At 44.0% G+C, this 25,583-nt stretch overlaps 2 protein-coding genes across 3 annotated transcripts in view; one reads left to right on the top strand and one right to left on the bottom strand.

Annotated features, from left to right (window-relative positions):
* Positions 1 to 12,370, top strand: part of TTC38 (tetratricopeptide repeat domain 38) — a 97,944-nt gene extending 85,574 nt beyond the window's left edge. For both annotated transcript variants that reach the window (XM_082256174.1, XM_082256173.1), the window contains 3 exons: positions 3,833 to 3,992; positions 4,739 to 4,812; positions 12,190 to 12,370. In XM_082256174.1, the coding sequence (XP_082112300.1) occupies positions 3,833 to 3,992; positions 4,739 to 4,812; positions 12,190 to 12,283 (328 nt within the window). In that variant the 3' untranslated portion in view covers positions 12,284 to 12,370. The remainder of the gene's footprint in view (positions 1 to 3,832; positions 3,993 to 4,738; positions 4,813 to 12,189) is intronic.
* Positions 1 to 25,583, bottom strand: part of DNM1L (dynamin 1 like) — a 497,546-nt gene that overhangs the window by 308,002 nt on the left and 163,961 nt on the right. The gene's annotated exons all lie outside the window — the stretch shown is intronic.

The raw sequence follows: 25,583 nt of genomic DNA, 5'->3' as shown, positions 1-25,583 counted from the left end.
CACTACACTTCCATGTATTCAAAACGCCGAAAACTGCATTTTTGAATACACTCACTTTTTAATTTTGGTGCCCCAGACGTGACATCATGGACGCCGCATCCAGATTTGATCGGGACTCCATCCAGCCGGCGGACGCACCGGCTGGTTGCTCGAGTCTCCCGGTGGGACAGGAGACCTAGGCAGAGCCGCGTGTGGGGGGAGGCGTCCCCTCCGGCTCGCTGGGGTAACAATCGAGCGGCTCCAGAGTCACATCGGTTTTTACCACTGGAAAGCCGACCGCTGACTCAAAAAAACTCTACCGGGATGATGCCTCTAGCTAGAGTCATCGCCCTGGTACAACCACTTAAATTCTGCCAACATAGGAATACGTGGTTATGCGTTAAGTGGTTAACTGGCTCTCCTGGCTTTTATTTTTCAAGCATTCATTCATTCTACTTTTAAATAAGCACAGGCCTTTTAAATATTTCCCTTTGCTTTCCTTGTGTTGACTGTGGCAGGCAGACCACTAAAGCACTGTCTATCGTAAATAAGTGCCATGTTTAAAAACCTGAAAAGTACTTGTATTTTACCTTAATTTAATCCTATGTTACATCTCAGCAATGCTTATCTTCTGCAGCCTCTTTGTAGAAACATTCTGTCTATATGCACTGCAGCGACAGCTGCATGGCATTAGATAGATATACTAAGACTTTTCTTCTACTTTAAAGCTGATCTCCATCTTTTAGTGAAGTTTATAGATAGCTAGTGCTCCTTAAAACTATTTTATGTATTTACAAGGTACCTTCATCCCATGTCATAGTAAACATGCTTTAGGCAACATTGGTCAAAGGACAATGAGGAAAAGAAGGGAACAGGGAGGGGAAGGGAAGTGGGGCATGTAGGCTTTTCATGGTACCATAGAAAAGCATAAACAATTGAATAAAATAAAAAAAATGTATTACAAAATTAATGACAAAAATAATAGAACATATGACAATCAATAGTACAATATGCATTTATTAATAATTGGTCAGTTCAAGAGGCTCAATTGCAATAGTACAGTTTTACCCGTGTTGTAAAAATAAAACATGTATCCGGGTTCTAGTCTGCAGTTGGGCCACACTCGACATGTTTCGTGGCCAAAGCTGCTTCTTCAGGAGTATAGGAACATGAAAGGACCAAAGCCCTGCAAGGACAAAACATAGATTGTAAGCTCTAACGAGCAGGGCCCTCTAGTTCCTCCTGTTTTGAACTGTACTGTAACTGTATTGTCTTCCTTCACATTGTAAAGCGCTGCGCAAACTGTTGGCGCTATATAAATCCTGTATAATAATAATAATACATATATCCACAATCTACAACCAATAAAATAATAAATACATTTCTTTTGTTACACACAGTTTGATAGCTGTGGAGATGCTCACCCTGGGTAAAATACCACCAAGTATCGAATTCAGAAAGGGCGCCAATAATTCTTTCCCCTGGGGGCGAGTGCGAGAGTAGATACAGTTAGACAACCTGGGTGGTGCAAATAAGGTAATACAAAGATCAATATCATAATCATGTCAGGTGAGAAAGATATAGCACCAGATTATCTAAATATCCTCAGTTCATGCCACACTAGTATTGCAGACAGGAAACCTCCTAGTATGTGGCTATTGTAGGGAGATAGTCCAAATGCCCAATCAAAAATAGATATGTTGGAAACTGTTACCAAGGCGAAATTTAAAATCTATACAGATTTATAAAAATAATGTATATTACTGAAAGCATGTTATCACTTGCAAAAGGCAACAAGCTAGCTTCTACATGTCAAAAAAGGAAAAGACTTGCTAATTTTTAAAAAGGGGGTATATATTAACAAGGGCATGTTGTAGCCTATAATAAATGGCAGGCGGACTTGTGCATACCAAGAAAGCATGCATCAAGAGTATCAGATCAAAGAGGAAAGGCCTTTAATAGTTGGACACTGATGATAATGTTGTTGTACTCAGTCACAATAGTGTCACTTTGCTGAAGAGATCAGTCATTTGGACTTTGCTTGTAAGTTGTTTATGGTCAAAACAGGCAGTGCAAGGTCCCTAACATCCACCAGCTCTATGATGTCATCATGGAGGAGTAGAAGAGGATTCCAGTGGCAACCTGTGAAGCTCTGGTGAACTTCATGCCCAAGAGGGTTAAGGCATTGCTGGAAAATAATGGTGGCAACACAAAATATTGACACTTTGGGCCCATTTTGGACATTTCCACTTAGGGGTGTACTCACTTTTGTTGCCAGCAGTTTAGACATTATTGGCTGTGTGTTGAGTTATTTTAAGGGGACAGCAAATTTACACTGTTATACAAGCTGTACACTCACTACTTTAGCAAAGTGACACTATTGTGACTGAGTACAACAACATTATCATCAGTGTCCAACTATTAAAGGCCTTTCCTGTTTGATCTGATTTTACTCTCAGCGCATGCTTTCTTGGTATGTACAAGTCTGCCTGCCATTTATTATAGGCTACAACATGCCTTTTGCAAGTGATAACATGCTTTCAGTCATATATGTTATTTTTATAAATCTGTATAGATTTTAGTTTTTGCCTCTGGGTCAGTTTCCAACATATCTATTTTTGATTGGGCATTTGGACTATCTCCCTACAATGGCCACATACTAGGAGGTTTCCCGTCTGCAATACTAGTGTAGCATGTACTTGGGATATTTAGATCATCTGCTGCTATCTTTCTCATCTGACATGATTAGGATATTGATCTTTGTATTACCTTATCTGTACCACCCAGGTTGGCTAACTGTATCTACTCCTGCACTCGCCCCCAGGGGAAAGTATTTTTGGCGCCCTTTCTGAATTCGATACTTGGTGGTATTGTTACCCAGGGTGAGCATTTGTGATTCTCCACAGCTATCAAAGGATGTGTAACAAACGAAATGTATTTGTTTTTTATTGGTTGTATATTGTGGACTTATGTATGTTTTGTCCTTGCAGGATTTTGGTCCTTTCATGTTCCTATACTCCTGAAGAAGCAGCTTCGGGCTTGAAACATGTCAATGTGGACCAAGACAGAACCCGGATACATGTTGTATTTTTACAACACGGGTAAAATTGTACTACTGCAAATGAGCCTCTTGAACTGACCAATTTCTAATGTGCGTATAATGTACTATTGGTTGTCATATGTTCTATTATTTTTTTCATTAATTTTGTAATCATTTTTGTTTTTTAGATTTTATCCAATTGTTCATGCTTTCCTATGGTACCATTAAAATCCTATGTGCCCCACTTCCCTTCCCCTTCCTGTTCCCTTCTTTTCCTTATTGTCCTTTGGCCAATGTTGCCTAAAACTTTTTCAGTGAAGTTTAAATAGTTCTTTGGACCAAGCTTCACTAACAGATGAAGTGACTGGGAGTGCTGCATAACCTGTATGTAGTTTCAGCTACATACAGTATACACTATGTTCCAGCAGTGGGATGGGAACTTCCTGTCCCATTCCTGGAACAAAATTGAGTCATGCTGAGTTCTGCTCAGCTGTTGACTGGGAACATTGTATAAGTTTACTGTAGTTGGCTGATGCAGGCGGATATTGTCACTATCTCTGACTTAGCCAATCAGAGGAAGCTTTGTATTTATTCATGCAAGCAAGTAGCACAGTTTGCCGACACATGCATTTGACCTCCTTCTCACCTGCTTATAAGTTATGTAAACCTGATTTGTCCAACTGCTCTGCATTCCCATGGACTTTTATAGGGAGAGATGCAGATCGGACATAAACAAAAGCCTGTCAACATTGAGCCTTTGTCATATATCTACTGTCATCAGACTGACATATAACATTTTGTGATGTTTTTTAGATCACCAGGTGAAAACTGTCAGCATGCTCGTATCAGTGACCTTGGCCTGCCGCTGTGTCAGGCACTTGTGGAATTTGACACCGGAAATTACGACAAGGTCATAGAGCTCATGTACCCGATTCGCTACAATATTTTACAAATAGGGGGCAGCAACGCTCAGGTAAGCAATTTCTGGCCTTTTTAAATTCATTTTCTTATCAATATACATCATAAACTGGCACATGCTCCAATGCAAGTCTACGTTCTGTTAGAAGGTCCAATATTTCATAAATGTATGTAAATGTGTTGCTAATTCTTACTTCCATTGAGTATGAATTGGGCTTTTATGGGAGGATTAGGGGTTTAATGGCCCCACAAATCTAGTATCTGTCAAAATTGATACTAATGTCTATTGTCACCTTTAGGTAGCATCACCCTTGCTATTTGTCCTGGTTGCCATTGTCACAAGACAGAAATTAATAGTCCATAGTTTTAGGCCCTACTCTCCATCTATTGTTGCATTTACACATGTTGTGCCAATGCACGCAATGGACTAAAGTCCAAAGAACACACATGAATGTTTGTTTTTCTTTGCAAGTCAGCAAACTTCAGCCCATGGTATGTGCATTGTGGTGCACTGCATTGTGTTGCTCTCTATCGTACAATGCCTTGTGGTGCCATTCAAATGTATTAATACCATAATGGTCTGTACACAGAGCAGGTTGGTTTACGGTAATATGAGCGATTAAATTTGCATTACTACAGTGCACAAGTGTGAATAGACCTTACAGTTGTCACCAGAACAAGAGGGAAGGTACTATGGGGTAGGCACTGTGGCATTTCCCAAGTGTGATGTGCCCTTCGATGGCTTGCTGTCATGCTGTTTCACCTATCAAATATTTATTTTGTGTGTGTTCTAATCTTCAGAGAGACCTCTTTAGTCAAGTTCTCATACATGCAGCAATGAACAGCGGATTAAGGTCACATCAGAATTTAGCACGGTATGTGTATTATGTTTAATTGAGGTTACTCAGTCATGCAACATTGAACCCAAATATCAATGTTTTGAGATGGATGGGGACTCAGTCATGCAACATTGAACCCAAATATCAATGTTTTGAGATGGATGGGGCTATTCTTTGTGATATTTAATAAACACAGGGTTTTACATTTTTTTTAAAATATATATAGTGGAAAAAAGACCAAAAAACTGAATTTTTGTAAAATCTTACCGTAAAATTCCTTTCTCTGAGTCCTCCGACAGTCGCCGCCCATTCACACAGTCTTCACTTATGGGGTATTGACTTCATCTCCACAGGAGTTTCTAGGCATAAGACTTGTAAAAGAACAATAAATCTACATAGTCACACCCATGGGGGCTGTCCTACTAGTCCAATACCCCCCAGTTTACTCTTACGTCCTCCGACAGTCGCCGCCCATTCAAACAGTCTTCACTTATGGGGATGTCCCAAAGCAGTGTAGACATGAGGGGTGGGCAACGCAACCGCCAGAAAGGCAACGTAGTACCCACGTCAGAGAAAGGAACCTTACATGTACAAGAAGGTAACCTTCTGGGTAACAAAAAACAAAAGGCTCAACATGAGCAACAACCCAGGAAAACAAATAACCAAAGGGGAAAAAACCCCAACAGCCAGGAACCCGGATAAAACCAGGGTTCCCTAAGGAACAGCCGCACAGAGCACTTTGCGGCCAAAAGATGCACCAGCTGATGCCAGAACATCAATTTTGTAGAATTTTGAGAAAGTGTGCGCCGACGACCAAGTCGCGGCCTTGCACACCTGGGCCACCGAGGCCTGATGCCGATAGGCCCAGGACATACTCATCGACCTTGTAGAGTGCGCCTTGACAGGGAAGGGAGGAACCCGTTCCCGCAACGAATAGGCCTGTATAATGGTCTGTCTGATCCATTTGGCAATGGTTGCTGCAGACGCAGCCAAACCCTTCCGAGGTCCCTCAGGAAGGACAAACAAAGAATCCGATTTCCGAAAGGATTCAGTCGACGACAGGTAGACCCTGATCGCCCGGACAACATTCAAGGCATGCAAAGCAACCTCTTTAGGATGCTTGGGATTCGCGCAAAGCGAAGGCAAAACAATGTCCTCATTTAGGTGAAATTCCGAAACAACCTTCGGCAAGAAGGACTGATTAGGTCGCAAGACCACCTTATCCCTATTAACCACCAGGTAAGGTGAGCGGCAAGACAAGGCCGCCAACTCCGACGCCCTGCGTGCAGAGGTGATCGCCACCAAGAAAGCCACCTTTTTTGATAGCATAGGCAACGAGATTTCCCTGATGTTTTCAAACGGGAAACTCTGTAACACGGGCAGAACCAAGTTCAAGTCCCATGGAGGTAAAGGCTCCTTCCTAGGAGGGGCCAAGTGCCACACACCTAGAATAAAGGTGCGGATTAAGGAATGAGACGCCACAGGGCGCTGGAAAAGAACAGCCAGGGCAGAGACCTGACCTTTAATTGTGGCCAGCGCAAGGCGCTTGTCCACCCCAGTCTGGAGGAAAGCTAACACTCTCGACACTGAGTAAGAACGAGGAGAGGAACCCCTGGACTCACACCAGGCAAAATAAGCTTTCCAAGTACGGTAATAAATCTTGCCAGAAGAGGCTTTTCTAGCCTTGATCAAAGTAGGAATAACCTGAGGAGAGACCCCTGTCTCTCAGGACCTGGCTTTCAACAGCCATGCCGTTAAAGCCAGCGACTGTAAAGCAAGATGGAAGATCGGTCCCTGGGACAGCAGATCTTCTTGCATCGGCAGCTGCCACGGAGGCTCTATGGCCAGGTGAACGATGTCCGCGTACCAAGACCGGCGAGGCCAGTCTGGTGCCACCAGAATCACCAGTGATGGTTCCGAGGCCAACCTGTGAAGGAACCTGGACAACAGCTGAAGTGGAGGAAAGGCATATATCAGACGATACTGACTCCAAGGCACCACCAGCGCATCGGAGGCGTCTGCCAGAGGATCGCGCGTTCTTGCCATGAACCTTTCCACCTTGTGGTTCAGCCGAGACGCGAACAGATCCACATCCGGGGATCCCCACTTCGCACACAGCATTTGAAACACCTCTGGGTGAAGGGACCATTCCCCCTGGTACAAGGTCTGGCGGCTCAGATAGTCGGCCTGCCAGTTCTCCACACCCGGAATGTGAACTGCCGACAACGCCGGGACATGAGTCTCGGCCCAAGACAGAATACCGGTTACATCCTGGGCCGACCGGGCACTCCTGGTGCCCCCTTGGTGGTTGATGTAAGCCACCGCAGTGGCATTGTCCGTCTGCACCCGCACAGAATGGCCCTTGAGGCATTCCGACCAATTCCTCCTTCGACCAGGTGCCCTGGGCAGACAGCTTGCCCAGGATGCCACCCCAGCCCGACAGGCTGGCATCTGTGGTCACTACCGTCCACAGAATTGGCCGGAAGGATTTTTCGTCCGACACCGTCGGGGACTGAAGCCACCACAAGAGATCCATTCTGGTCTGGTGACTCAGAGACACCCTCAGGTCCAAGGACTGAGGCAGTCTATCCCACCTGGCGAGGATCTCCGCCTGGAGAGATCTCGTGTGAAACTGGGCAAATTGTATTGCCTCGAAGGTTGACACCATCAACCCCAGGGACCGCATACAGGTCCTTAGTGATGAGGAGTCGTTGTTCCTGAGTGATCTGACTTCGTTCTGCAGAGTCCGGAGCTTGTCCTCCGGCAAGAACACGTTTGCTTGAGCAGAGTCCAGAACCATTCCCAGATACTGGAGACGAACCGAAGGCGACAAGGTCGACTTCTGAACGTTGATCGTCCAACCGAACTCCTGAAGCGTCTGGACCGTAGTGGACAGATCGCGCAGCAGGTCCTGACTGGCACTCGATCTTAACAGGAGATCGTCCAGATATCCCAAGACCGCGATGCCCTGTGCCCGCAACAGGCCCAGAACAGGCGCCAAGACTTTGGTAAAGACCCACGGAGCCGAAGCAAGACCGAAAGGTAGCGCCACAAACTGGTAATGTTCCTTCGCGATAGCAAATCGGAGGTACCTCTGATGACCCTCGAAAATGGGGATGTGGAGATACGCATCCTTCAGGTCTATGGAAGCCAGGAACTCTCCCGGATTCAGGGAGGCCACCACTGAACGGAGTGATTCCATGCGGAATTTTTGAATGTGCACGAAGCGGTTCAGCGCTTTTACGTCCAGAATCGGACGCACTTTGCCCTCCTTTCTGGGCACAGTGAACAGATTCAAATAGTAACCCGAAACCTGTCCCGATGAGGCATCGGGACAATCACCCCCTGAGCGAGAAGATCCTGCACAGCCTGATGCAGATCCTGTAACCGCCCTGGGGTCAAATGAAGATTTGAGGGAAAGAATCTGTTTGCCGGCCTTGAAAGAAATTCGATCTTGTACCCTGACCGAATGATTTCCTGAACCCACCTGTCCTTGATTCGGAGCAGCCAAGGTTGTAGGAAACCGCGCAAACGTCCCCCACCCCTGTAACGGGTGAGGGCGCCCCTTCAGGCAGAGGCGGACTGAGCCGCCGCACCGGCCTGGCCGGATTTTTGTTTACCCAACCAGGGCTTCTTCTGGCCACCTTGGCCCTTGAAGGGTTTCCCCTTGTCCTGTGCCCTGAAGGCACGAAAGGACCCTTGAGTAGGTTTAAAGGATGGGCCCCGCTTACCACGGAAAAACTTGCCCTCGGGATTCTGGGGGAGCAGAGTGCTCTTACCCCCAGTGACACCCTTAACCATTTCATCCAAGGATTCCCCAAAAAGGCGAGACCCTCCATAGGGGATGTCAGCCACCGTCTTTCTGGACTTCTGGTCAGCCGACCAGCACTTCAACCAGATTAATCGACGGTTAACCACAGCGACACTGGACAGGCGTATCGCCAATGGGGCCTCATTCAGAGCCGCATCGCACAAATACATGACCCCACGATGAATCTGCTCCACCATGGCCACAGTAGTGGCAGGGGCAGAGTCGGCCACGAGGGTGCGTTTGAGCACCATGGTCCAATCCGCCACAGCCTGAGCCACCATAACAGAGGCGAAAATGGCTTGAGCATGGAACCCGCCACCATGTAGGCATGACGGGCAAGAGACTCCAGTCTCCTATCAGTAGGATCCCGAAACAACGGGGAGTCCTCAGTGAGAAACAGGGTAGACTTGTTCAACCTGCCCACCGTGTGATCCACTTGAGGAGGCACACACCAACGCACAGCCGTAGTAGCCGCAAAAGGGTAGAGAACCTGAAACTTCTTAGGCACCACGAAGGTGTGCTTCAAATTACGCCATAGCTCAGTCACCTTATGGTGAAATTCTGCGGGGCAAGGAAAAACCTGCACGGTCTTGCGGGTCCTGTGTGTTCCAAAAGAGGACACAACACCCGGAGGAGTGGGCTCATCCTCCAAATGTAGTGTTTCCTTCACTGCTAGGATCAACTCATCCATAGCTGCGCGTTCCTCGGGTGACCCAGGGGGGGGGGGGGAGTCATCCACCCCTGCGGCCTCCGCCTCCCCCTCCCCCTCAGACTCTTGCGGGTCCTGAGAAGAGCGAGACCCTGAAAGAGCCATGCTACCTACAGCAACCATGTCACACTCAGAATCAGAAGAAAAGGAAATCCTAGGCCTTTTCCTAGCAGCACGTTCAGACATCAGCACATCCATTTTTGACACCAAAGTTGCCACAATAGCAGCCAAATCAGTCTGGTTAGAGGATGCAGATGACCCTGAATCCCCCACCAGGGCTGGCGGGAATTTGCTGTCCTGGGATTCCATAGCAGAAAAGAAAGTTTTTTTTTTTTTTTTTTTTTGAACCTGGCCCTTTAAGTGCGCTGCCCCAGCACACCTCTATAAGACTGTGATATACACAACCCCCACAGGGACAAAACTGACCAGGAAAGGCACACAAGGCAAGGCAGGAAAAGGAACAGCAGGACAGAACCCCACAAAGTGTTACCAGCTCCTTCGGACTCTCCTGTGAAAAAGGAGGAAGTGATGTCATCGCTGGAGGCTGAGCCAGGCTGCAGGCCAAGGGAAAATGGATGTAAACTAATGGGAGGCTTCGGCAAGATGGCCGCCGACATGTGCTCGGAACGATCGCATTGCCACACACAAAATGGCGCCGGATGGGGCGAAAATACACTACATAGCATGCTGCAAGAGCGCCCACAGCGAAGCCAGACATGCCAGACAAAAACCCCACACAGCGCAGCTGTGAGAGAGAAGCGCCCCCGCAGGGACCGGAACAGGGAGCCCAAAAACGCACAGACACAGGGGACACCACAGACACACATGGACTGCCGACCCCAGACAGAGGGTCGTGTATGAGGCCAGGGCGAACAAATAGCCCGCGAAACGCTCGGTGGCGGGCTGGGATTCCATCTGACCCTCTGTCCTGGAGAACCAGGACGGTCAGTCCGATTCCCAGCTCCGCAACGCCGTCTTCATCCGACGATCTAACTAAACTAGCGCTGACAAAAGAAACAGCTAGCAATGTAAAGAAAAATTACATTTCCAGAAAATAAATCATAATGACAAAGAGGAAGGCTGAGACTGTAGCCCCAGCACAGGGAAGCCTATCCACTCCTAATCTAGGCAGAAGACAAACTGAATTGGGTTGGCTATTGCAGGGGGGTATTGGACTAGTAGGACAGCCCCCATGGGTGTGACTATGTAGATTTATTGTTTTTTACAAGTCTTATGCCTAGAAACTCCTGTGGAGATTAAGTCAATACCCCATAAGTGAAGACTGTGTGAATGGGCGGCGACTGTCGGAGGACATAAGAGAAATGTGGGTTTACTTGCATCCACTTTTTTTCTCTTTACCACCACTGTATAATCGCCCAGTGGTGCAGCATTTAGTGTTAAAACATATTGCCTCCTCACTGCCTGTCAAATGCCAACTGAAAAGCGATCCACTAAGAATCGATTTTCAGAGGTGCAACAATGATAGCCACACAGCTGAACCTAGCCTAATGCCGGGCATACACTATATGAAAAATCGTTCGAACTAATTTTTGAAAAATGAACACTCGGCCATAAGAGCAAATGATCTAACATCCTGTAATGACCAATAAATCATTCAATGGACATAAATCTGTTTTTTTTTTTTTTTTTTACATATACCTAGTGCAAACAGTTTGGACAAGAAACACATTAACCTTTTAATTTATCATTCAGCAGAAAATTTCCAAACTTATCCTTCATTTTTTTCAGCTCAAAAACATTACAATCAGTTACCGATTCATGCCCATTACCTGGCCGAAAAACGAAAGAACTGTCTGAATTTCATTTGATTTTTTGTATAGTGTATGGCCAGCATTACTCTTCATTTTTCCATTGTAAAAGGGCTCAGTGCTTGTAAATACACGGAGTGTTTATACTCGGGGTCGCTTCACAGCAGTGACAAGGTACAGAGCCTCTGATTGGCTCTGTACATTGCGATGAAGATCTAAGATGCCCAATAACAGCTTAACCACAGAGGCTCCTGTTCATTCATAAAATGAAGCAGAGTAAACAGTTTACTATGCTCAGTTATCAAAAGACATCGGAGCGATCAATAGCGATCACTCACTGTGTCCAATTTAGAATAGGAAAGGGCTGGTAAATTACATAGCGGGGGGGTGGAGGAGGAGGACATGGAGGACAGTCGGAGATGATTGGTGTGGCGGGAGGGACAGTTGCCAGCACCAATCTCCTGTATGGCTTTTTAGTGGACAGCCGCGGGAGGGAGAGGAGGAAAAGCGGCTGTCAGCTGTTCCACTGAAAACTATCCAGGAAGATCGGTGCTCTCAACTGTCTCCCTGCCACACCGATCACCCTGACTGTCAACCAGGGAGGATCATCCATGGGTGCAGTGTAGGTCACAGTGGTCCTCCTCTGGGCCCATGTGCAGTGAACACTTTGAACACATGGATGATTTGCCACTGCACAGATCAGAGAGAGGCCAGATGTTCCCAACTTCCCACAGTACAATGAAATCAGATGTCTTATTATACATTGAAACATGTATATTAGTTACTTATACACCAACATAACCAATAACATAAAACTTTTACTAAGTTAAATCCATAACTATTAAAAACCTACACTAGAGTCAAGCATTCACATACGCTGTAACTTTCCAGCACCCCTCTGAGGAACTGATATACATTTTGGGTGGAGTGATCCTTTAGTAAGGCATGGTACTGTAATCCATATTGACTAGCTTGCTCTCACAGCAGTAAACTGGATCTTTATTGCTGCTACATTTTTACTACACATTGCAGTTCTTCCTTGCACCTCTTTATGTAATGGGTCTAAAAATGTCTCTCTGATTTTTCATCTTCCTAATCAGATTTTATTTTTTTATATATGGTAGATGCCTTTTAATTGAAAGAGATGCCTTGAGACCGAGTTCCCCTATGACAGAGCGACTTATAAGGAAGACAGCTGCAGTCCACCACATGGCATAGAACCGGTCTACCTGGACTTTTCATACATCAAAAGCTATTTCTGTTTACCAGAACACAAATCAAATGGCGTAATTGGTCAGTTATAAATATTAAAACTCAAAATGGAATGTAAATATGTTTTTGTTTTGTTTTTTAAACCATGTATGATCCAAAAAGGCGCAATTTGCACTATTTCTTGCACTATTTAAAAAATGGGTTCATTTTTAAATTTGATCTTACCGTACAATGAATGAGGAGAATGGGAAAACAATGTCACCAACCCCTAGTGGATTCTTTCTAAGAATACATATAGAATGCACACCAGAATCCTGGATGTCACCAGAAAACGGATGATACAATTGGACCATGTTCCCCCTTGCAGCCTATAGTGATCTCTTGCTGATACTGGACATATATGTAAAGTTCAGGGTTGTATTTATTATAAGGGCACTTGGTCAGTGCATAGAGGCTTCAGCATATCAAACCTTTAAAATGTAGAAATTGTGATAACTTGCCCTTTTTTATTTCCGCTCCTCGGGACTCCTTCAGACTTTTTTTCGGGCTAAATTGAGTACAAGAACTGTAGGAGGAACAGGGTTCAGGGAATGCTGAGAGGAGTCACAAGGCTCTTTATTGCTCAGGAAACCATCTGTCCTTTCTCTTGTTTGGGGACCTATTTTGTTGAAAGTTGCGCTGCCTATGAGCAGACTGCCTGCTGCCTCCAAGAGTGGATTGCAGCCATAGTTTTTAAGAAATAATTGTGACACAAGAGGTGGAGCTTTGCAAAAGGACTTCATCAGTGAGGTGTGGCTAGTACTGCATATTGTCTGTGTATGGCCCTGGTAATGATGAAAGAACAATAAAAATTTTGATCACTTTGAAAGATTACTTCCTCTGAAAGGATCGTTCGACACAATAAAAAGTAATAGTCAATTTGGCCAAATTTGTCTTTTTTTTATGAAAATGATCTTTTTATCAGACTGTCTTGTTGCTACTTTTATTTTCAACGTTAATGTCACTTCACAATGTGATCGCTTCACAGGGTAATGTTGCTTTTGTATGACTGGAGCAGGCCACAAATGGTTCCCATTTCATTTCATACATCACGGAACACAAAGCCATAAATCATAACGTATGGGTTATATAGCCACCTTTTAGGTGAAGGACACTGGCAACCAAATCAGAATTGATGCCCCCAGTACCTCAGTTTTTTCGCCAGTGTCTAAAGGTGATGGTCACATTGGAGAGTCTCTCCACATTTTTCTTATTGTTTCTTCAAATGAAGACAGAAGATATGCTGTTTACCCCGATCAAAGTCAATGGAATCTAAAGGGTTAACTATCAGATCCATCTTAAACCGTCAATGGACTAAAAAGATGGTACCTGGGCCTCAGGAAGCAGATACAAGGTTTTCCCTGTAATGCTGTCCTTTTTAGGAGCTGGACCCTGGGATCTGGACCCTTGGAATACCAAACCCTTAAAGGCTCTCCATGCAGGGTGCTCTACGGGTCCAAGGCCGTGGCCCCTCTAAAATAACCACTTCAGCCCCGGAAGGATTTGCGCCCTTTCTGACCAGGCTCTATTTTGCGATTCGGCATTGCTTTACTTTAAACGGACAATTGCGCAGTCGTGCAATGCTGTACCCAAACAAAATGTACGTCCTTTTTTTCCCACAAATAGAGCTTTCTTTTGGTGGTATTTGATCACCTGTGTGATTTTTAAATTTTTGCGCTATAAACAAAAAAAGCGACAATTTTGAAAAAAAAAAAAAATATATATATATATATATATATATATATATATATATATTTTCCACATTCTGCTATATGACATTCCCAAAAAAAAATTTGAAAATCAAAACTTTTTAACATTTTAGGCCAATTTGTTTTCTGCTACATGTTTTTGGTAAAAAAAAAAAAATCACAATAAGCGTATTTTGATTGGTTTGCGCAAAAGTTATCACGTTGACTAACTACGGGAAAGATTTATGTAATTTTTATTGTTTTTTTTTTTTTTACTAGTAATGGCGGCAATCTGCGATTTTTTTTTTTTTGTGGGACTGTGACATTGCGACGGACAGATTGGATCCCTAACTGACATTTTTGACACTTTTGGGGGGACCAGTGACATTACTACAGTAATAAGTGCTAAAATTATGCACTGTTACTTAAATAATGACACTGGCGGGGTTAACCCTATGGGTGATCAATGGGTTAAATGTATGCCTCATGCTTACTGATGTGTGTGTGTGTGGGGGGGGGGGGGGGTTCTGTGACAGACACAGAGATTGCAGGCTCAGCTATGCTGAATCTAGTGATCTCTTCCTGTCTGTCACTGAGAAGACCCGCCTGCTTTGTTTATATAAGTAGGCGGGTCTTCTCACAGTTTCCCCCTACGATCGGGGAAGGGAGATGGCAATCGCCGCCTCTCCTCCTCCGGCCCAACTCCCACTGTGTCTGTATCAGAGTTAACACTGCAAAAGAGGCAATATTGTTGCAGGACACATATACACTTATAAAAGTATACTCATATGACACCCCACTTCATTATGTGGTATTGTGGGGCCACTGGTTTATTACACCGGAATCACTAGGAGACCAGTGACGTAGGTCTACGAGGCTGGACCCAGGGGAGCCGCACTGCCGCAGTAATATTACTGTTGGCAGTCGGCGAGTGGTTAAAGGGACCCAGTCCTCGAAGGTCGCCAAGACAAAGCTCGCCGTGATGGGTGAAGATTGGATTTCTGTTTCAAGCAGAATCCTGCGGCTGGACTGGTGAGTCCAATTTAAAATATTTACTTATTCAGCTTGAAGGTAAAAATTGCTGGCATATTTGCAAATTGTAAATATTTTATGCACTGTTCCTTTTAACCACTTTAGGACCGGAGGATTTTCCTGCTTTACGTCCAGGCCACTTTTTGCAACTTGGCACTGTGTGACTTTAACTGACAATTGCGCGGTCGTGAAACGCTGTACCCAAACAAAATTTACGTCCTTTTTTTCCCCACAAACAGAGCTTTCTTTTGGTGGTATTTGATCACTTCTGTGCAAGAGCGACAATTTTAAAAAAAATAACAATATTTTTCTACTTTGACAGAAAATGTCCAATATTTTCAATTTTTGTCATATATTTAGGCCAAAATGTATTTAGCTAGATGTCTTTGACAAAAAAAATTCTCAATGAGCGTATTTTTAACCGCCTTAAGACCGGAAGATTTTACCCCATTCCTGACCAGGCCATATTTTGCGATTCGGTACTGCGTTATTTTAATGGACAATTGCGCGGTCGTGCGTCACTGTACCCAAATTCATTTATGTCTTTTTTCTCCCCACAAATAGAACTTTCGTTTGGTGGTATTTGGTCACCTGTGCGATTTTTACTTTTTGCGCTATAAACAAAAAAATAAAGCGACAATTTTGAAAAAAATAACAAAACACTAATAAACACTATTTTCAAATTTTTTATATGAAATTCCCCCCAAAAAAATGTAAAAAATCAAAAGTTTTTAACATTTTAGGCCAATTTGTTTTCTGCTACATATGTTTGGTAAAAAAAAATCGCAATAAGCGTATTTTGACTGGTTTGCGCAAAAGTTATCGCAGCTACTAACTACGGGAAAGAATTATGTCATTTATGTCTTTTTATTGTTTTTTTTTTTTTTTTTAACGAGTAATGGCGGTGATCTGCGATTTTTTTTTTTTTTTTTTGCAGGACTGCGACATTGCGACGGACAGAGCGGACCCTTGACTGACATTTTTGACACTTTTGGGGTTACCAGTGACATTACTACAGTAATCAGTGCTATAAATATGCACTGTAATAATGACACTGGCAGGGAAGGGGCTAACTTTATTGGTGATCAAGGGGTTAAATGTATGCCTGGTGCTTACTGACGTGTGTGGGGGGAGGGGACTGCGTGACACAGGCACAGATCGCAGGTTCAGCTATGCTGAATCCTGTAATCTGTGACTGTCTGTCACATAGGAGATCCGCCCGCTTTGTCTACACAAGTGGGCGGATTTCCTCACTTGATCCCCGACGATCGGGGAAGAGCAGCCTCTCCTCCCCTGGCCCGACTCCCGCTGGATACAGCGGGAGTGAGCCTCCGGCGGTGCGTGCGCCGCCCACAAGGGGAGGAGTCCAGCGACGTAAGTCTACGTCGCTGGACGGAATTGAGCCACTTTGCCGCAGTACGCTCCATGTGAGCGCTCGGCAAGTGGTTTAATAAGATAACAGAGACCATGTGCCATATGTATCCCTCCATGAGACTATGGATGTTATGCTTGCAAGTTACATCTTGTTGAGGCAGTTGTGGGATTGTTGCAAAGCTTGATTTAAATCATTTTTTCTTTGCCTATCGTTATCACATTTTTTTTTTTTCCCTGAGCTGATTACCTGAAAGGTATCAGCTGTGACAAACAAAATTCAGCCTAAGCTGCTCTCACCCCATATGGTTGTTGTTGTTTTCGCCCTGGCGCATAAGCGTCCGCATGTTCGTCTCTGCCTTGATCGCTTGTCTATGGCATAGGCTTATTCGAGCGTGTGCAGGAATCTTCACCTCTAAGTACAGGCGTACGCCGTATGGAGAGCGTGTTCTTACGCAATGGCGTGCACGTGGACGCCACGTAGCACACCACACATGAGCGATACAGCATAAATGGGCGCGTTCTGCAAGGAACTGTTTCCAACACACCAGCCTCTGTTAGATGCTGAAGGGGACACAGAGCAGCAGCAGCTGGGTTGTGTAAGTCACTGTGGGTATATGTTACTGGCACAAACAGGTCCTGTATCTTGGGATAATCAGTGCTGTGTGCATTAGGCTGTATAAGCTTGGCACAAGCCTTGAGTACACTTAAAGATAGTACCTCAAGTTTGTCTTGCTTTAATGCAATGTCTGCCCGAAAAAGGGTCAGGGGTGGGGGGGGGGGGGGGGTCACAGTTGGAAAAGGCACTGTGATGCCACCGTCAGGCCTTGAAGGTCCTAGCCGTGTTTTCACTGTATCTACTCCTCCTGAAGAGCCAGACATCTTGCCAATCTGAGCCATTACGGTTGTCAGGCATAGTAGCTACTCCTAGTACTTCTGCCGCAACCTAGGTCACTAAGGACGATTTGGCATTGGCCAGCCTTGAAGCCACCCCCTGAGTCAGTTCAGAATTGGGCAGAGCATGTGAAAGAAGTAGTTGATGGTCATCCCATTGGAAGGTCAAGCTGAGGTTTTCACTTCTGGGGAGTCAGGGTCAGAGGAGTCTCTATCTTCCTCTCAGGCCCAGAGATTGTTTATTCAGTCTCTTACTGAAATGGTCTGGTCTGTATACAAAGTTCCTCCCCTAGAGACAACTGAAGTCTCTTCTTTCTCTCTAGGCTCATTGCGTCCTACTCGTAGTCCTCAGACATTTCCCATACACCCACTCTTGGAGCAAGGAATGTCTAAAGATTGGGACCATCCTGATAGGATTTTTGTTCCTCCTAAAAGATTTTCGTTATTGTATCCTATGGAGGAAAAGTTTACTAAGAAATGGAATATACCCACTGTGGATGCTTCCATTTCTGCGGTTAACAAGAGTTTAATCTGTCCTGTGGATAATGCCCAGGTTTTTAAAGATCCAGCAGATAAAAAGTTGAAATCTTTATTGAAAGCCTCCTTTGCGGGTGCATGTTCTGCGATTCAACCAGCATTAGCAGCCATAGGAGTTTTTCAGTCTTTAAAAGACCATATGAAGTGAGTGTCCAAGTTCCTTCTCAAGGAGAGTCTATGGAAGATCTGTCCGATCTACCTCTCCCTTTATGTTTTGCAGTGGATGGTCTTACGGACTCCATAAGGCAAATGTCACAATTTGCTCTGATATCAGTGCATATGCGCAGAATCCTTTGGTTAACAAATTGGTCTGTGGAATTACCATGTAAAAAGTTACTGGCTGGCTTCCTTTTTCAGGGAAGGTTTAGTCTCTGTACCGGTCCATGTCTCTGCTACCAAGTGTAGTCTATATTGGTGGTTGTTGACCAGAAATCTGTAGAAGGGGATTTCCTTTCTTTCAGTGACCTGGAAAATAGTGACTACAGATGCCAGTCTCTCCGGCTGGGGAGCGGTTCTAGAGGAAGCCACTGTCCAGGGGAAATGGTCTTGGGTAGAGAGGTCTCCCCATCAATGTTTTGGAAATCCGAGCAGTCGGTCAGGCTTTCCAGGCTTCGGGGTCACCCTGTCAGGGTACAATCTGACAATGCCACGGCTGTGGCTTATATCAACCATCAGGGAGGCACAAAGAGTCGGTCAGCCCAGAAAGAGGTGGATTTCATCCTGTGTTAGGCAGAGAAGTTTGTGCCACGCCTGACAGCAGTTTTTATTCCGGGAATTGAGAACTGGCAGGCAGACTTTTTGAGTCGTCAGATGTTTCCTGGTGAGTGGTCCTTACACCCTGAGATTTTTCAATCATTCTGCCTATGCGGGGGTGGTTGGGGCGGGGGTCCCAGACGTAGATCTGTTGGCATCCAGTTTCAACAAGTTGAAGAGATTTGTGTCCAGGACCAGGGATCCACTCGCAGTCAGTGTGGATGCTTTGGTGACTACTTGGGAGGAGTATTCCTTAATGTATGCCTTTCCTCCGGTGCAGCTCATACCGCGTCTGTTGTGCAGAATCCAGCTAGAAGGGAAACCAGTAATTCTGGTACCCCCGGCATGGCCGAGGAGGGTTTGGGTTGCACAATCCAGATGTTGGCAGTGACGAGGCCTTGGGCCCTTCCACTGCGTCCGGACCTACTCTCTCAAGGTCCGATATTCCACCCTGCTGTACAGTCTCTAAATTTGACGGCTTGGCTATTGAAGCCTTAATCTTGAGGGAGCAGGGTGTATCTGGTCCTGCAGTTCATACACTGATAAACACTAGGAAATCAGTCTCTAGAAACATTTATTACAGAGTCTGGAAATCCTACATTGCCTGGTGTAAAGCCAGGAAATGGCTTCCCCGCAAATATATCATTGGGAGAATTCTAGCTTTTCTTCAAGCAGAAGTAGATATGAAGTTAGCCTTGAGCACTATCAAGGGGCAGATTTCAGCCTTATTGGTTTTCTTCCAGGAACCGATCGCTTTGTCCAGGGAATGTTATGTTTGCTTCCGCCTTTGAAGCCACCATTGTGTCCTTGGGACTTGAATTTGGTATTGGCAGTTTAGCAAAAACAGCTTTTTGAGCCACTGGGGCAAGTTTCCCTGGTTCATTTGACTAGAAAACTGGTCTTTTTGATTGCGATAACTTCAGCTAGAAGGGTATAGGAACTAACCGCTCTTTCTTGTAAAGAGCCATTCTTGATATTACATCAAGATAGGGTGAGTCTACGTCCACACCCAGGTTTTTTGCACAAGGTGCTTTCCTTTCATTTGAGTAAGGACATTATACTACCTTTCTTTTTTCCAGATCCTCACTCAGAGGAGTAAAAGTTATTGTATTCTCTTGATGTAATGCGTGCACTTAAGTTTTACTGTTTGCAGCTTGTTTGTGCTGCCAGAAGGACCCAGAAAGGGGTTGGCAGCATCTAAGTCTAAGATTTCTTATTGGATTCGCCAGGGTATTACCCAGGCATATAGTTTAGTATGGAAGGTTCCACCTTTTCCTGTAAAGGCACATTCTACCAGAGGAGTAGGTGTCTCTTGGGCACTTCACCATCAAGCCACTATGGCTCAGATTTGCAAGGCCACGACCTGGTCGTCGGTGCAAATGTTCACTCGTTTCTATCCGAGTGGGTGTTGGGACCCAGGAGGAATCTGCATTTGACTGCAGTGTTCTGCAGGCAGCAGTGTAATCCTTTTTGGGGTCAGATGGCAGTATTTTTTGGTGTCCCCCCTTCCCTCTGATGCATTGCTTTGGGACGTCCCATACATTGTGATTTCTGGCTCTGTGTACCATGATGTAGGAAAAGAAAGATGGCTTTTTTTAATACAGACTTACTTGTAAAATCCCTTTCTTGAAGTACATCACGGGACACAGGTCTCTCCCCTCTTTTATGGGGTCTTTATTGCTTGCTACAAAGCTAAGGTACTGCCTGTGTGGGAGGGGTTAGATAGGGGGGCATCAATTCTGAGTGGTTGCCAGTGTCCTTCACCTAAAGGTGGCTATATAACCCATATGTTATGATTTATGGCTCTGTGATCTGTGATGTACTTCAAGAAATGGATTTTACAGGTAAGTCTGAATTAAAAAATCAATTTTTCTCCAAGCTAAATAAAAGGCATACAGTAATTTAAAAAAAAATTCAACTTTAGTAAGTCAGCTAATAGTGTTCTCTGTAATATTTTCCGCAGTGGTAACTTTAGCAGGTGTAAGTGGATCTGGCTTTTAAGTAATTACTATGGTAAGACCATGCACCAAATGACCATTTTGTACTTGTTGTTCCTCATTATGTTGAGACAGACCAAAAGAGTTTGAGCGGGTGTACAGTACATTAAGTGGCAGAAATTTTGTAAAGACATGACCATTACACCTATATGTGCTTGCTGGATATCTCATTCCAAAACAGTAGCCTTGCGGCTACACCAGCCTCCACTCTTCTGGGAAGGATTTCCACAAAAAAGTTTGGAGTGTGTCTGTGGGAATTTGCCAATTTGTGAGGTCAGGTACTGAATTCATATGGGAAGACCTCGCTTATATTCTAGTTCAACTGAAAAGTATTCAGTAGGGTTGAGGACTGTGCAGACCATTTGTCTCCACACCAAACCTCAAACCATGTCTTTATGGAGCTAGTGTTGGTCACAGGCAGTCATTTTGGAACAGAAAAGGGTCTTCCCTGTACTGTTAACACAAAGTTGAAAGTGCACAATTGTCTATAATGCCTTGTATGCTATAACATTAACTGTACCCTTTACCCAAAAAGCTAAACTTGAAGTAGAACTGTTTACCTAGGTCCATTGCAAGGCTCAAAAAAGGTATCCTCCAATTTCTCCTCTCAGCAGCATGTGCACTTATACCCAGACACGAGAAGACCTCCACTCCCACCATTACAGGCTGGGTAGAGGAACTAAACTCAGTCATGCGAAAGGAGCAGTTGACTGCCAGCGTACATAACTGGAACCTGAAATGTGTGACATTATGGTACTCTTGGATCAACTTTTCCATCTCCTCTAATAAACTTCACCGTTTTCTGTGACAATCCATATACTTTTCATAGTGCTGCTGAAGGCCCTGGCACTCCCCAGTAGAGAGCTCTCCTACCTCTATTTCCTTTTTCTATTCTCATTTCTTGCTTTCAGTCTGCTTCTCAGCTCATGGCAAAAGTTTCACATATATTTTAGGTTCTAGTACCTTTTAGCACCTGATTAGATCAATTGGATGTGATACTTTTAGCCCAGCTTGTTCTCAGATACATACATAGTGAGAATGTGGTTCCCCTGACTCATGATAGGCTGGAATATGTTGCCATTTCTTTTTTTTTTTCTTGTAACTCATATGGATTTGCAAGTCTATCTGTTTGTATTTCTCCTAATATTTAATATAACTTTTATTCTTTTAAAAAAAATATCCAGCAACATAGATGAACATGACAGTTCAGCTAAAAGGTAAAAGTGAAAAATAATGTGTCACAACTAACTTTTCAAAAAATCGTCCACGGAAGGTTTTTTTTTTTTTTTTTTTATAACTTGGATGACCAAACTTCTCAATCACCCATCCTCTTCCTGAATACCCCAGTCAGAGTATGTGTCCATAGCATTGGAAGCAAGAATATGAAAGTGAGGAACTTTTTGAAGATGATATGTTTTTTATGCAGCTAACCTGATCTGCATGTTACCTTTATTATACTGTAGAAGGATAGGCCTCAGTTGTATTTTAATGTAAAGGTTATCCCAAAATGTATTGTGTAATGTATTTCATCTACAGTATGTGTCTTTGTGTCCATGTGAATGCTTAAAAACCTAGCCTGTTCTCCATTTAGCTAGCTGCAATATGTGACATCAGCAAGACCTGCCGAAGGTCACAAGGAATCGCCATACCCCACCCCGTGTAACCCTTGATGCGTACCTGATTTAGCAGTCACAAAACAACTTTTTTGTTTTAAAACACATAGCATGTTAGTATTATTTCACATTAATTATTATTTTACGTTGATTTGTTTGCAAAAAAGGATTCACAAGCATAAACATTTGGAGGGGTGTACGCATTAGGTGCTTCTGGCCATATGATAGGAGTGATGTCATGTGTCCATAAAGATTTGACCAGGCCGCTGCTCCTAATTTGACAGCTGTGCCTGAATGTAGACATTGAGTTTGAGTACACGCACCCACTCCCACATGGATGTGAAATTGGGAGCAGCGGCTGTATCTTGCAGATGCTATGTCCCATTTCACATGAATGGGACTGCCCGCACAGGGATGCATGGAACACCTCTGCATTCAGTGTGAGCAAGGATGGCCCTCGTACAAGTGTACGCTTAAGTACACCCATGTGAACAAGCCTTGAGGTTACCTGTTGCTTTTCCCTGCATTGGCCAGCAGAGATTGACTGTACATCCTGCCCTAGAAACTAATGCCCCGTACACATGTACCGATTGTCGGCCGTAAATATTCGGCCGACGACCGATTGTAGGCTTGTTAGTATGATGCTTCCGACAGCGCATTTTCAGCCGAACAGAATCTGTCGTGCAGGCATTAAAATTTTTGTTGGCCAACACCAGAACGGCCGCTTGTTCGCCAGTCAGTACAGAATTCGGCCGACAGACAGCAGATTTGCAAGACTGGGCATGCTCAGAAAAGAAAAAAGACAAGGAAAGTTAACCATCACATGACATCACTTCTGCAGTCGGCTGTTGTTGGCCGACAAAATTCGTGTGCAGTCTTTAGCAGTTTTCAACAGACACGACAGCCCTGGACAAAAGACGGCCGATAGTTCGGCCAACGATCGGTACGTGTGTACGGGGCTTAACATACATTTTCTGAGATGGAACGCAAAAAGATATACGCTTACCACAACTCCGCTCATGCAGACCACAAATAAGTATAAATGTCAGAAAACATTTCAGTAAAACAGGACGTGAGGGTCAATTTCTCAAACAAGAACACATTATTAAAAAAAAATAAAAATAAGGCATTCTATAAAAAATAAATAAAAAATAAGGCATTTTATGCCTTTCTTATTTTGTACAAATGGAGTTCCACCTTAAATGTGTTATACACAGCTAAATATATAAATGCAATCTTGTGAGCTGCAATGTATTAATGAATCAAAAAATTATTACTATTACTGCTGTATTGCTCACACTCTCATATATGTGCTAATGTCAACATCTATACCTTATTAGTGCCGTGATACACAAGGTGTTGTAACAATATTCTACCAACACCAATAAGAACGAAAAAGGGAAAAGAAAAAAAAAAACAAGAAAAAATTGTGAATGATAAATCTAATAAGCCAAACCAAAGTGATGTCAAAATATGCTCATTAGCCCATACAAAATCCCACAACCCAATAAAAATCTGTGCTGTAAAGTGCAATACACAAAAATATTTCAATTTTCCCTGTTCAACTTGCGGTGTTCCTTCTTGCAAAAAAACTGCATGCAATTCATGGTCCCTCCATCGGATGGACTCTTACCCGAGGCTTATGACTTAAACACCTAAGTAGAGTCAAAATACGCTTGTGTCCCACCTTTGGGGACTAAGATAGATCTTTTCCTGTTCCTAGGATTACGGTATGACTGGCCAGCTTCACATCATACTATTACTTCCTAAGGGGATTTTATTCAGCCATATGTATGTAAAAGAGAAACCACTGCACATGGTGCTTTACTGCTTAAAACCATACATTTATTCATTAAAAATTGGTAATACACTCACATGATATAGGTGCTTGCAGTGCACCAAACTAATGTTCACATATGAAATATCCAACATCCAGTACTGTATACCTGGGTTAGTGTTTACCACTGTACCTCAATGTCCTTTATGACATCATTCAGCCCCTCCCCTTACCCTGTGGTGTAACTCATAGGGGAGAAGCTGAATCACAATGTAAGGACATTGAGGCCACAGGTCTTACGGGTTAAAGTTAGGACTCTGTGCAGGCCAGACAAATTCCTCCACCTCAAACTCGCTCATCCATGTCTTTATGGACTGGCCTTCACAGAGTCCTGACCTCAACCCGATAGAACACCTTTGGGATGAATTAGAGCAGAGACTGCGAGCCAGGCTTTCTCCTCCAACATTAGAGCCTGACCTCACAAATGCGCTTCTGGAAGAATGGTCAAACACTCCCATACACACACTCCTAAACATTGTGGACAGCCTTCCCAGAAGAAGCGATTATAGCTACAAAGGGTGGGCCAACTCAATATTAAACCCTATGGACTAAGACTGGGATGCCATTAAAAAGTTCACGGCAGGTGTCCCAATACTTTTGCCAATATAGTGTATGTGCAGCTGGACATTAAAGCTCACTTTTCCTGTTGCCACAAATATGTGTTGATATCCTTATTCTCCAAAAATAATCCTGAAAAAAAGGGAGAGGCGCCTCTAAGTGCAGGTATCCAGTTTATTACAATAAAAGCGTTAATAGCAACTCACATAATGGTGAAAGTAGACAGGCACATCAGATGCAATGGTATGTGTGGAGTCACGTTCCTGATGTTAGCTGTGTCCTGCCAGGCAGTAGCCGTGTTGTCCGTCCAGTCTTGTGGGTTCCGTTGGTCTCCGTATGTAGCCGGCTATACGGTGATGGAAAGTCGGACCAGGGCGAGGCTTGGGACGCTGCAGGCGCAGGATCCTGACGTCACTGGTAAGCAACGCATTTCCGAGCATGCGCGCTGCGGGTAGTACGGCAGCCGCGCTCCTTTTTCAAGCTAGGATGGATCTATCTATAACTGACCGAAAATAGGCAACTAGGGGGAAGCGCTAAGCCGATATATACTAATAAACTAAAAGTAAGGTGGTGAATCCATAAAAAGGAAAGGATCAAGCAATAAGAGAGTAAAATCTAATAGCATTGTAAATCTTGGTAAGTGTTAAAAAGACAGGGAATAATTAAAACAATGGCTCTATCCATACCAGATTGCAATAAAAGTTATTATTTTTATCCATAGGGGGTAATAATAAACAAAATAAAACAATAAAGATAATAAAAAGTAAATAAATGAACATACATAGGGTGAGAAATACAAACGATCGCTAAATCAATCAATATCACAATAATAAGTAAGAACCTTATTGTTAAAAAATCATTACAGAGAAAACAGTAAAAAATGAATAAAAAAGCCTTAGGCTATAATGACCACTAGGAATATAGAGTACATATATATAATGTGTTCTTGGTCTCCCATCATATTCTGAACGTGATAAGGAAAGGGAT

Source organism: Pelophylax lessonae (genome assembly GCF_965119305.1).
Source record: "Pelophylax lessonae genome assembly, chromosome: 4".
NCBI classification, from domain to species: Eukaryota; Metazoa; Chordata; class Amphibia; order Anura; family Ranidae; genus Pelophylax; species Pelophylax lessonae.
The sequence above is the reverse complement of the archived record's forward strand: the minus strand, read 5'-3'. Positions and strand labels throughout refer to the sequence as shown.